General features: G+C 38.2%; 1 protein-coding gene across 1 annotated transcript; it reads left to right on the top strand.

The window, feature by feature from the left end:
• The first annotated feature begins 631 nt into the window (after nt 1–631).
• Nucleotides 632–8660, top strand: TAF13 (TATA-box binding protein associated factor 13). The gene is made up of 4 exons (XM_058538698.1): nt 632–728; nt 1838–1916; nt 5509–5606; nt 7368–8660. Exons 1-4 carry the CDS (start codon nt 702–704, stop codon nt 7536–7538), a joined length of 375 nt encoding a protein of 124 aa, XP_058394681.1. The 5' UTR covers nt 632–701; the 3' UTR covers nt 7539–8660.
• The last annotated feature ends 4875 nt before the right edge of the window (nt 8661–13535 follow it).

The following is a 13535-nucleotide window of genomic DNA, read 5'->3' as shown; positions in this document are numbered from 1 at the left end:
AACAGGTTTTTCACTCACATAAATGTTTAGCAGGACATTCAGAAATAGTGTATTATGGGGCAGCTTTCCTTGTGTGGCATCATCTTTGCATTGCAGAACATCTTATAGCGCTAGCTTTAGCCTCATAATGCCCATGGTTTTCCCAATCACTGTTCTGACCAAAAAAGAAGAAAAACCCCACAAAAATTGAAATCCTCAGTCTAAGAGATAGTATCACCCCCTTGAGAACTAGTATCGAAGAACAATATCCCTAATAACCAATCCAGTGCTTGGCAATAAATAATAGTGGAACTCTAAATTGTTGAAATTGTTTAAATACACCCTCCAGGCAGTCCGAGGACCGCTGACTAGCTCCACAATGATCCCTAGCTTCGCAGTCCCAAATCAGGAAGCGATGATTCGATAGGTAGAAACAAATTTAAATTCAGGGTGACAATGAGATACAAGCCCCCTAGCCCATGACTTCCTTTTCTTTGCTAATTTTTCATTCCTTCTTCAGGATTACAGAGCTAACACCTCAACCCTCTCTGCCTAAGCACTGCCTGGTTCCACCGCTGGGTGGGACGCACACGTTCATCTCCGGCCCGCGGGGCGGCTAGGCCCCGCCCCGGCCACGCGCGTCACCGGAAGTGAGGCTGCGGAAGTAGTAAAGCCGGCTCGCACCGAGGCGGCTGGGGCATGTAGGTTGGCTGCCTGGTGGCATGGCAGATGAGGAGGAAGACCCCACCGTAAGTGACCACTTCTGTTTTAACCCACTCTTCTCTTTACTCCTTCCGGCACGGTAGCGGAGGCCGAATAAGAATCGGATTTGTTTTCCTTAGTGAGTTCAGCCGACAGAATCGCAGACCTCGCTCGGTGCTAGCTAGCCTTTCCCTTCGGATTCATCTTTTTAGTACGTGGGGCAGGACGTGAAGGAAGAGTAGGAAGGGGGCCCCTTGCCCTTGGCTTTTGGTCGTTATTTGGCAGATACCCTTTCAAACGCCTAGAGAATCATTAGAGGACAAAGCTAATGTGTATTTGTTAGCGCTCATTATGAACCAACAGTTCAACTGCTAACAAAACTATGTACTTATGGTAAAATAGTGGAAAAATAGTGGACCGAAACTCAGGGAACCTGGATTTCAAATTCCATATTCTCTGCAAGCAAGTTACTTAACTTGGAGCCCGTTTTCATGTCATAAAATGGGGTTAAGGCTTACTTGAGGAAAGTGCCTAGCACTGTATAAGCAGCGATTAGTAAATACTAGTTTTGCTAACTTTGATTCAATACCAACTCTTTTAATAGTAAAACTGTCTAGTAATAGGCCAACTTAGTTAAGAAAAAAAAAAAAGAACGTTGGGGCCGGCCCGGTGGCGCAAGCGGTTAAGTGCGCGCGCTCCGCTGCGGCGGCCCGGGGTTCGCTGGTTCGGATCCCGGGCGCGCACCGACGCACTGCTTCGTAAGCCATGCTGTGGCGGCGTCCCATATAAAGTGGAGGAAGATAGGCACCGATGTTAGCCCAGGGCCGTCTTCCTCAGCAAAAAAAGAGGAGGATTGGCGGATGTTAGCTCAGGGCTGATCTCCTCACAAAAAAAAAAAAAAGAACGTATGGTCATTGGCATACTAGAGGCAGTAGGATTATTTGTTAGGGACATTGCAGAAGCCGTTCCTGCGTGAGTCGGCACTTGGACTGCATAGTCTTCAAGGCTCCTAAAATGCTACGGTTTCGTGTTTTTTTTGCTGCTTGCTTTATTTAGGCTTTCTGGCATGATATCAGTGTTGAAAATGGAAAAAAAATGTTTATTAAAAAATCAAATGCAGTGCTTGACATTTCTATGTATACATTTTAACTTCTAGTTTGAGGAAGAAAATGAAGAAATTGGAGGAGGTGCAGAAGGTGGACAGGGTAAAAGAAAGAGACTTTTTTCTAAAGAATGTAAGTAGTACTTGACAATAATTTTATTACAGATAAAAATTTTTGGACATATCCATTCAGAGTACATTTATTGTTGTGAATGTGTTTCCCTATAGGGACAATATTCTCAGACTTGCCTATAAGATTCTGTTTAGCTTGTGAATCATAGATAGTAATGATCCTAATCCCAATTTATATATTTATATATGTGTGTGTATGTGTTTTTTTTAAGTAAGGAAATATGATCAGTGTTTCAATTCAGGGCCTAAGAACATACTTGCATTACTTTTCCTGTCCCTTATCTTTGCAGCACTGGGAGCAGGGACTTCTTTGACTGTAAGCCAAAAGTTATGATGAATCCTGGAACAGGTGCTGAGGGTAGGCATTAAATTGGGGCTTTGGACTAAGGCAATGGACAAGGCAGGAAGGTGGTGAATGGTGTGAGGCATTACAGTGGCATAGAGATTATATTTTGGTCCTCTATTTAACTCCCTCACTAGACAGGTTTGACCCTTTTTGGCAGCAGCAAGAGGGAGAGCTGCTGCTACTACTGATAGTCCAGGCCAGCCCCTGAAAGGCACCGTGAGAATATACTCTCCATCTCCCAGTCCTGGGTACTTTAGTATAGTCATGTCTGAGTCCCTGACAGATGAGGCAACATGTGAATACCTGGTTTATTTATGCTGGGTCAGATGTAAGCAGTTCCCAAATACTCTTGAAACTGCAGTCAGTATGTCATCTTTTTTTTTTTTTTTTTTTAAACCACTCAGGGGCCAGCCCCGTGGCTTAGCAGTTAAGTGTGCGCGCTCCGCTGCTGGCAGCCCGGGTTTGGATCCCGGGCACGCACCGATGCACCGCTTCTCCGGCCACGCTGAGGCCGTGTCCCACATGCAGCAACTAGAAGGATGTGCAGCTATGACATACAACTATCTACGGGGGCTTTGGGGGAAAAAAATAAATTAAAAAAAAAATTAAAACACTCAAATCCTTCTCTATATGTCAATTCCTCATCTAAAACTGACCATTCCTCATTCCATCTCTGATGCTATTTACTCCATTTATATGTGGTTTTACTTCTTATTTCAGCATAAGAGGATTCCTACACCAGAGCTTCCTAGAGTGATGCTTGCATAGTCTCTTCTTAGCAGAAACCTTTGTTCCACTTGGATTGTTTTATTTTTGTGATGACAAGAATTTGGAATCTTCACAGCCTTCTCCTTGTCTTACCTGAATCTTGATATGTCTTATTGACCAAATTCTGTTCTCCTAAACCTTCTCTTTAGAAAAATTTTTGCTACTATAACACAGAAAGTTTCAAAGCACTCACTGGTATTTTTTTGTCTTTACAGATCGTTTAACTAACTACAGTTTACATACTTCCTGTCTAATATGTTTTCCTTTTCCAGTGAAATATATTTCCCTGCTGGTGAACTCTGGTGTTACTGACAAAGTATTTTCTTCAAAATATTTAAGGGAAAATAGTAATCTTACAGTGGAGAATCCTGGCAGACATTACTTTAGCCAAGTGATCCAAGTTAACATGACCAGTAATATATGTTGACATCATGTACCCCTGATGATGCATTTATAATTTTATTTATTTTTTTCCCCCAAAGCCCCAGTAGGTAGTTGTATGTCATGGCTGCACATCCTTCTAGTTGCTGTATGTGGGACACGGCCTCAGCATGGCCGGAGAAGCGGTGCGTCGGTGCGCGCCCGGTATCCAAACCCGAGCCGCCAGCAGCGGAGCGTGCGCACTTAACCACTAAGCCACGGGGCTGGCCCGATATGATGCATTTAAAGGCATTACCTCTGTGGTACCCTCTCTAGTAATGCATAACCACAATCTAATCATGAGAAAACATCAGACAAACCCAGACTGAGGGAGATTCTACAGGATAACTGACCAGTATTCTTCAGAAGTGTCAAGGTCATGAAAGACAGGAAAGTCGGAGGAACTGTCACAGATCAGAGGAAACTAAGGAGGCATGACAACTAAATAATGTGGGATCCTGGAACAGAAAAAGGACATTAGTGGAAAAACTGGTACCATCTGAATAAGTTCTGTACTTGTACTAGTGTTGATTTCTTAGTTTTAATAAATGTCTATGGTTAGGTAAGATGTTAACATACGGAGAAGCTGGGTATGGGGTATTTGGGAATTCTGTACTATTTTTGCAACTTTCTGTAAGTCTGAAATTATCTCAAAAAAAATTTTTCAGAATCCGAGAGAGAAAACATTGGCTTCTGTGTTTTTCTCCCTCTTGTATCTGAAGCGAAAGTCTCTTGCCAGTATAGACCCTGGGGAGACCTTCCAGGCTGGCTTCCAAGTCACCCCTTTCTTTTCTTCCCTAGGCCTGTTCTACTTCTCTTTTCAGTTCTACCAACTTTTGCTTATCCCTAATAGGAATTATTCTTAACGTACTCATTCATGCCTTTAGAAGTGTTCTAAGAGTTCCTTCCTTTTTTTTAAATGTGCAACTTAGAACAGTAAATTCTACTAGTCTTAAGTAAACAGCTTGATGAATTTTACATATATACGTATGCTTGTAACCACCACTTAGGTCAAGATGTAAAACATTTCTAAAGTATGACAGAGTTTCTTAACTTTTATATATCCCTTTGAGAATCTTTTTTTCCAGAAAAATGCACACAAATAATGTATAAAATTTTTGCATATATAATTTCAAGAGAGTTCAAGGACGTCTTGAAGCTTGTCAATGGACTGACTGGGAGTTTATAGACTATAGAATAAGAATCCATATGGATCCCATTTGCCCTAAACTACCAAGAAGTGTAATACTGTTGTGGATAGGAATATAGACTCCGGAGCCAGATCAGCTGGGTTCAAATTCAGCTTCCATCTCTTACTATCTGTGTGACCTTAGGTAAATCACTTAACTCAGTGCCTCAGTTTTCTCATCTGTACAGAATGGGGATAATAATAGTATCTACTTCAAAGGATTGTTGTGAGGATTAATTGAGTTAAATATGTGAAGGGCTTAAAACAGTGCCTGGCATATAGTAAGGGCTATATAAGTTTTAGCTATTAGCAGTTATTTTTCTTACTTTTTATTAAACTTTCCTTCTCTTGCGTTTTCTATGGTTCCTTCAGATGAACCTTGAAAGGGCTTTCCTGGCAGTTGCATTGATCTAGAGAATGACATGTCAAGATTCTGTATAGTAAGCCATTTACTTTCTCCTTTTGATTACCCTATCCCTCCTATAAGAAGGTAATTGGAGCACTTTTTCTCATGTTGTTTTCCCTGAGGTAGTATCAGAAAGGATTTTGCTATCTCTTTTCCAATGCCCCACTGTCACACACAGAAAACACTCCTAGTACAGGTTGAGCCATTGCTACTGCTCGTGTCCTTGTGATGGAGTTTCCTACTTAAAGGTATTCTGGGGTTGTTGGTGGGTAGATAATAGAGGTTAGGGAAGGAATAGGGAAGGCTAGGTAGGAACAGTTGGTTAAAACCTTTTATACCAAAACCCATACTTAGAGACAATAAATAAAATGTAAATATATTTTTATACCAATATCTAATTTGAAAAAAGTATTGGTCAAATTGTTAAATTTGTTCAAGTAAACAAAATGATTGTTATTTTACAGTACGATGTATGATGTATGGGTTTGGGGATGACCAGAATCCTTATACCGAGTCAGTGGATATTCTTGAAGACCTTGTCATCGAGTTCATCACTGAAATGGTAAGATGATTTTTTTGTAATTGGTGTTAGTTAATTGAGGAATTGATTTGAAATTCTAACTTTTAGATAAGACTAGAACTATGGCATCCTTTTGAAATAAGCTGTCCATCTGAGAGCCTATTTTGTGGAAGTTACTGGTTACTATTTGTCATTAAGGATGGAGATAGATGAAGATACACACACACACACACACACACACACACACACACACACGTATATTCCACCCCCTACTCCTGAATTCTTATAAGGACCTAATAAGATCCTTGAATACAATTAAAAATATTACCCATAATCCCATCATCTAACATAAATTTCCCCCTTCCAGTATTTATTTAAAGGTACACAATGTTTTATATAGTGGTGATCATGGTAAACATTCTTTTTACTCAAAATTTTATAATACATATTTCCTGTGTTCTAATCAGTTTTAGTAGCTACATAAAATTCATTCAGATTGTTTTCTAATATACTTAACCATTTCCCTATTGTATAAGTTAATTTACAGATTATTTTTAACTGAATAGATAATTTTGAATGACCATATTCATGAAATTTCCCCTCACTCCTTTGGATATATTCACAAGGATAGGAATACTGAGTTTGGTTGTGTTCAGTTCTTAGGAATTTTTACCCTGTGTCTTTGGATCATTTTCTTAGTACAGAATAATAGAAGTAAAATTACTGGGTCAGAGTATGCATTTTTTAAAATCTTTTTCTACTTATAAGAGTAGTTAATATTGATTAAATTTAGAAAGTATTAAAGTGCAGGAAAGAAAAAAATCTGTAATCCTTCCACCTAGAGACAACTAATGCTAAGATTTTGGTGAATATTCTTTTGTCTTTTTGCACATATTTTTTAACTTTATAAAATTGAAATCATATAGTATATACAGTCTTAGAACCTTCTTTTTCACTTAAGTCTAGAACATTTTCCCCATGTCATTGTATAATACTTGATAATATTTTTAATGGCTTCATAATCATAATTGACTGGATGTGCTCAAATTTGTTTATGCAATGCCTTAATATTTAGTTTCCCTTTTTTTAGTTATTAAAAATAATGCTATGGTGAACCTTTGTTTTTGCACAGGATGAATGTATAATGATAGGGGATGAGATTTATTTGATTTTAACAAAACCCCCCAATATTTATTGGCTACTAAGATGTACACAAAGCTTAAATGGAATGGATGGTTACCAAAAAATTATAAAATTTTATACAAATGAAGACAAAAGCTACATCTATCAAAAAACAAAATAAACATCAATACATTTGATAGTTTTAATGTCGTTAATATGAAAAAATGCCTATAAAGCATTAAGAGAATTGTTGCTAGGGGCCAGCCCGGTGGCGCAAGCGGTTAGGTGCGTGCACTCTGCTGCGGCTGCCCAGGGTTTGCCGGTTTGGATCCCGGGCGCGCACCAACGCGCTGCTTGGCAAGCCGTGCTGTGGCGGCCTCCCATATAAAGTGGAGGAAGATGGGCACGGATGTTAGCCCAGGGCCAGTTTTCCTCAGCAAAATAAGAGGAGGATTGGCAGATGTTAGCACAGGGCTGATCTCAAAAAAAAAAAAGAGAATTGTTGCTAATAACACAGTAGAAAGTAGACAAAGGACATAAATAGACAATTCACAAATGAATAGCTATAATTAGAAGAGAAAATTTTCAAACTCAGGAGCATTAAATAAATGCAAACTAGAAGAGTAAAACGTTAGGTTTTTAAAAAAAGTTAATTGAATTTAATATGTTTCTTTGGAATAGACTCACAAGGCAATGTCAATTGGAAGACAAGGTCGGGTACAAGTTGAAGATATTGTCTTCTTGATTCGAAAGGACCCAAGGAAGTTCGCTAGAGTTAAAGACTTGCTTACAATGAATGAAGAATTGAAACGAGCTAGAAAAGCATTTGATGAAGCAAATTATGGATCTTGACACCTTTTCTACTTTCTGAAGCTTCATTATCTTCTGGGGAAACCATATATAATAACTGTATATTTTCCACAATAACATCCTGATATCTAGCCATGTAAATGAAAGATGGAGAAACACAAACTTTCAGCCTTTATTTTCATGTCTTCCATTTTAGAGTATTTGAACCTTTAATTGCCTGCCATTGTATTACCATACTTGAATTACTTACTGGGTTTTAATGACCACATGTAAATTAAAGTAACTTGTAAACTTCTGACTTTTGACTTGTCTAAGTGATAAAGTAGTATTTATGTATCAGGTGTATTTGTGCCATTGTAGGCTATACTGTAGCTTTTAATATGTGAAATCTAAATGGCACCTTTGACTTTATGATAGCTAAATCATTTGTTTCATGTATTCTAAAATTTTTAGACTACAGTAATCTGAAAGGTTATTAAAAGGTAGTGAAGTGGTTTGTGTTTCTTTTAAGAGGATGGAGAAAAGCATAAAATGAGAAAAATACAGTCTTTTGTAGGAATGTTTATCTGTCTTAAGATAATTTGTTTCAATAGTCTTTTTTAGATAATGAGTGAATTTTTTTTTTTGGAGAAACTAAAAGTTTCATGTGAATGCTTCTGTCGTGGAAGGCTTTTTTGATTTAAAACTTTTGGGGCTTATAATATACTGCTTGTCAAGTTTTAAGGGAACTCATTTTCTCAGGTCAGATTAAAGCTTCCAAAAATAAATGCTTTCAGTAGCAGGAATGGCATTGCTTAAAAAGCTGATGGCAGGATAAGCATTTGGGATAGTGTTTTATTAAGGTATTTGTTAGTACTTGTTCACTGTGGAAATGTGTACATGACTAAAACCATATGTGACTATAGAAACCACTTTTGTAGTTCAGGATATACAGGTTTTGTGTGTATTAGCTTATTGTATTAAATTATTATTGCACTTAGGTTAAAATAAGGATTAAAATTGAATTTAAAGGGATCACTGAATATTACTCAGTGAAACTAAATGTTTTGTGTGCCGCTTATGAACATTATTTATAAATCAGTACTTAGGAAAATTTTACTTTCTTAACCTATTGATACAAGGAATAAAGTATAAAAAATTAAAAAGCTTAATACTTGAATTTGACTATGTGGTTTATCAGCTTTTATCCCCATTACTGGTAATATAATTCTAGCTGCTTAATCTCACTAAAAACTTTTTTGTATATAGTAATGCTCTTGAATTGATAATGAGATTCAAGATAGCTGGGCTGATCTTTTTGTTGTTTAAAAAAGTAAAAACCAATTGAAAAGCTCCAGTCTAAGGTGAAATCAAGAATGGGAATGGAATAATAAAAGATCAGTATATCACTATTTTTGTTAATCAAGGTCTTCTTCACCCTGAAAAAGGAACTGATAGTAACTGGCACTAGGGGAGTTATACTGGTTGGCTCTATTAGACAGCTTGGGTTGCCATAACAAAATATCCTACATTAGGGTGCTTAAACAACAGAAATTTATCTCAGTTCTGGAGGCTGAAGTCCCAGATGAGGGTGCCATCATGGTCAGGTTCAGGCGAGGACTCTTCCTGGATTGCAGACAGCTGTCTTCTCACTGTGTCCTCACATGGCTGAGAGCTCTGTTGTTTCTTACTCTTATAAGGGCACCAATTCTGTTGGATCAGGGTTCCACCCTTATGACCTCTTTTAACCTTAATTACCTCCTTTGAGGTCCTATCTCCAACACAGTCAGATGAGGGGTTAGGGCTTCAACATAAATTTCAGGGGGACACAATTCAGTCTCTAGCAATGCCATTAGTCTTAACTATTGCTAATGACCCTGGCATTCAAGAAATTTTTTTATGGGACTTTGTATTAAGACTTTTTTAGATTGCAAGTGATAGAACTTAACTCAAAAATAGCATAAGCCAAAAAGAGGAATTTATTGGCTTCCATAACTGAAACAATGGCAAGGGATGGAGTTGACTCCAGGGTTGATTTGATCTAAGAACTTAAGGAGAATCAAGACTCTGTCTTTATCCTAAATTTGGTTTTGCTCCCTCAGGAACCTCGGTATGTCAAGGGAACATGATGGCCTGCAGATCTAGGGTTCCATCCATACAACTCCTGATCAAGGGAGCTACTTCACTTCCTAATACAGAAAATTCTGAGCAAGGATTATGATTGTCCTGGCTCTGGTCATTCTTCGACCAATCACTGTGGCCAGGAAGAAGTTGTACTATAGCTTGGATCTCGTGCGCCACTTCTGTGGTGAAGAAGGGCTTGGAGTTGGGGTGGGAGGTGGGTATTGCTATTAGTAAGAAAGGTAAAGAGAGGCTGGGCAGACAAAACTAACAGATGTGCACTAACTTGATTCATAAGCTTACTTATTAACTGAATTCTAATAATAAGGCAGCATGGCTCTCTTCCAATATCGAGAGCTGAGCTGTGTACTATGGTAGCCATTAGCCACATGGGGCTATTTAAATTTAGTTAATTAAAATTCCTCAGTTTCACTAGCTGTATTTCAAGTGCTCAACAGCCTCATGGCGGGGCCGGCCCCGTGGTGCAGCAGTTAAGTGCGCGTGCTCCGCTGCTTGACAGCCTGGGTTTGGATCCTGGGCACGCACCGAAGCGCTGCTTGTCAGGCCATGCTGTGGCAGCGTCCCACATAAAGTGGAGGAAGATGGGCATGGCATGGATGTTAGCTCAGGGCCAGTCTTCCTCAGTAAAAAGAGGAGGATTGGCGTGGATATTAGCTCAGGGCTGATCTTCCTCACACAAGAAAAAAAAAAACAGCCCCATGGCTAGTGCTACTGTATTGAACCGTACTGATATATAACATTATCACAGAAAATTCTTTTGGACAGTGCTGATCTATAGTGTTCAGGTGCTCTCTCCTAATTCACTTTTTTTTTTTAAACTTACTATTTAGTTTTTTAAATTTACTATCAAGTATACACAATAGAATAGTATCATGAGCCCTCAGCTGCAACAGTTAACTAAGATTTTGCTAATTTAATGTGTCTATTTCCCCACATTTTGGGGCAGGGGACAGGTAGTATTTTTTAAAGTAAATCCCAGTTATCATTGTATCATTTCATCTGTAAATACTTCAGTATGTATCTCTAACAAAAAGCTAAAAAAGGTAGCCCCAAAACTACTATCATACCCTAACAAAAATTAACACTAATTCCTCAATATTCCTTTTAATACCCAATCCCTGTTTAAATCTCTTGATTTGTCTCAAAATATCTTTTTGAGTTTGTATATTAGTTTTCCATTGCTGCTGTAACAAGTTACTGCAAATTTAGTGACGTAACACAAATTCATTATCTTACCAGTTGTCTGGGTCAGAAGTCTGTCACAGGCCTCAATGAGCTGAAATCAAGGTACCTACAGGGCTACATTCCTTTCTGGATGTTCTAGGAGAGAATCCATTTACTTGCCTTTTCCAGCTTCCAGACGCTGCATTCTTTGATCCCTGACCCCTTTCCACCTTCAAAGCTAGCAACGTTGCATCTCTGACCCTTCTTTTATAGTCATATCTCCCTCTGACTCCAGCTGGGAAAGGTTTCCTGCTTTTAAGGACCCTTGTGATTATATTGGATCCACCTGGATAACCCAGGCTACTCTCCCCATATCAAGGTCCTTAACTTAATCACACCAGCAAAGTCTCTTTTACCATGTAAGGTAACATATTTACAGGTTCTGGGGATTAGGACATTGACATCTTTAGGGGGCTGTTATTCTGCCTACTACAGTTTGTTTGCAATAGGATCTCAACAAGGCGTCACCCATTGTATTTGGTTGGTATGTCCAAATTTCTTTTAATCTATAATACCTCCCCTCCCCCACTTTGTTTTAAGTGAAGCTCTTTCTTTAAAAAAATTATATCTTTTATTTTTCTAGCTAGCATGGTTATTAGATGCTCAAGCAGAGTGTCTAAAATATATCATGGTTCACTTGAAGTCGTTGGTTTTACTGTATTTAAACTGGTTTTCTTAAGTAAAAACTGTAACATTAATTCTAAATGTAGAAATTTTAAAATGGGGGAAATAGTTCAAGGCCTCAGCAGGTTGTGTTACTTGGGAGAATGTACCATAGTTCAGAGTTTGATTTGCAGCACTGCAGGCTCAGAAACCAATTTCATCAGCAAATGGAGAGCACATCCATCTCTCTGGGTTGACTCACAGAAACCAAGCTCATAAAACCAATGTATGAGTATGTATGCCAATTTACAGATGTAAGTGAAACTTGCATCTGCATGGCCAGCTAATTCTTCCCTTCACTAGGCAGACACATGTGGGAAACTGAAACATAATTACGAGGGTACATCAGAATGCAGGGAGTTAGATGAATGCACTGCCTAAAGCATCAGGTAAGATAAGGATAGAGTTAATACAGAAACAGAAAAATGGCTCCCCAGGGCCTGAAGCAACGCACAGGGGTGTGTTGTCTGGGGAGCTACCTTCAAGATTGCCTTGTTACTAACACTGGAAACTTGGCTTGAGTTTTCACTTCCACTGACAATATCCATCCAAGCATTGTCTGTTTGTAGGCTTTAAGGTGACTTTGCATATTTCTACTCTAATTCATTTAAATGATCTCAGAGGTAATTCAAAGAGGGCAATATTACTTCCAAGTTCTTCATGGAAGCCTCAAAGTTGCTCCTAAGAGCTGGCGACACTGAGCGTTGTACCTGAAAATCAAAAACTTTTAAGAGCTCTCCCTGCATCTCAGAACATCCTCAATTCTCTAGGCCTGATTTTCTTAGGGTCTCTATGCTTCCCTTCTTACCACAAATAGAGACCGATGGGTGGATGACCCAGTGAGCAAGGTATTAAATGCGTTGTTGAAGGTTGCTGCTTTTCCTGCGTCCTGTAAATGACTACATGAGCTAGTCAGACTGTTACAGAATAGGATCAAGGCAAACATTTTGATATATCAGACAAGAATTTATTAAGTACCTTTAGGCATAGCACAGTTGCCATTTTGCTATATGGTATCTGGATAAATGGAATTCTAAAGTTATAGAAATAAGGGAGCAAATTTCTTATATGTTACCAGTATATTGATGAGTTTCAATTTGAACTTTTGTACAAAATCCCAATTCATTTTATTTGTAGTACTAAGATTTCTGTGCACATACTCATTTTATTATACTTACACAAAAAGCCCGTAAACTGCCTTGAAATCCTTGGGTATATTCTTTTAGGATAGGAAGAACAATTTCTAAAACATAAATCATTTTGTCATTTGTCTTTGCATGGCCATTTTAGATAAATAATTGAAATTTTTTTAGGAAAGAACTTACTTAGTTACTAACCAAACTCGAAAAGAAATGTTAACACTATACTTAATTTTTCTGAAATAGAATTTTTATAAATATTTTGGGGGCACATGAACTTACAATAAGATACCTACCTAGACTCATTTTGGTGAATCTCTGCTTTTCTTCCATCTTTACAGCAAGTTCTACTACATGGTCTCAAGCTTATTACTAGAAACTTACTAACCTTATCCTAAACCACCCATCTGAAACTATGATGTTTAACGTGCTTTATGTATTATTAACATGTCCTAACATATAGTTTCTCCGTTTTTTGACTCTAAAGTATTTCAATAATTAAAATGAGATAAATTTTTTTTCCAAAACAAAATATTTTATTTATTTTTGTTTTCAATATAACATCCAGATATTTACTTAATATAAATAAAAGCACATCTCTTGTATGTTGAAACAAGAATATATTTTTCTTTAACCATCCACTTATAATTTAAGCTTTTGTTTAGGGGTCTAGACAGGAGCTCTGGTAGACCCAGTATTTTACCTACATAATTCTTGAACCTGTTTGAAAGCGAAGCAGCAGTGGTGGTACTTTCTCCTCCCAAAACCAGGACACTGCCCGCTCTGAAGCACACAGCTCTTTGGTGTGTGTATTTATGAGTGTGTTCTAGTGATGAGAGTGGAGCTTTTAAAACAAGTTCGCTTATTCCCACTGGACTTTGGCTGAACAGCT

Source organism: Diceros bicornis, chromosome 4, assembly GCF_020826845.1.
Source record: "Diceros bicornis minor isolate mBicDic1 chromosome 4, mDicBic1.mat.cur, whole genome shotgun sequence".
Lineage (NCBI taxonomy): Eukaryota > Metazoa > Chordata > Mammalia > Perissodactyla > Rhinocerotidae > Diceros > Diceros bicornis.
Note: the sequence above shows the minus strand (reverse complement) of the source record. Positions and strands in the feature narration are given on the sequence as shown.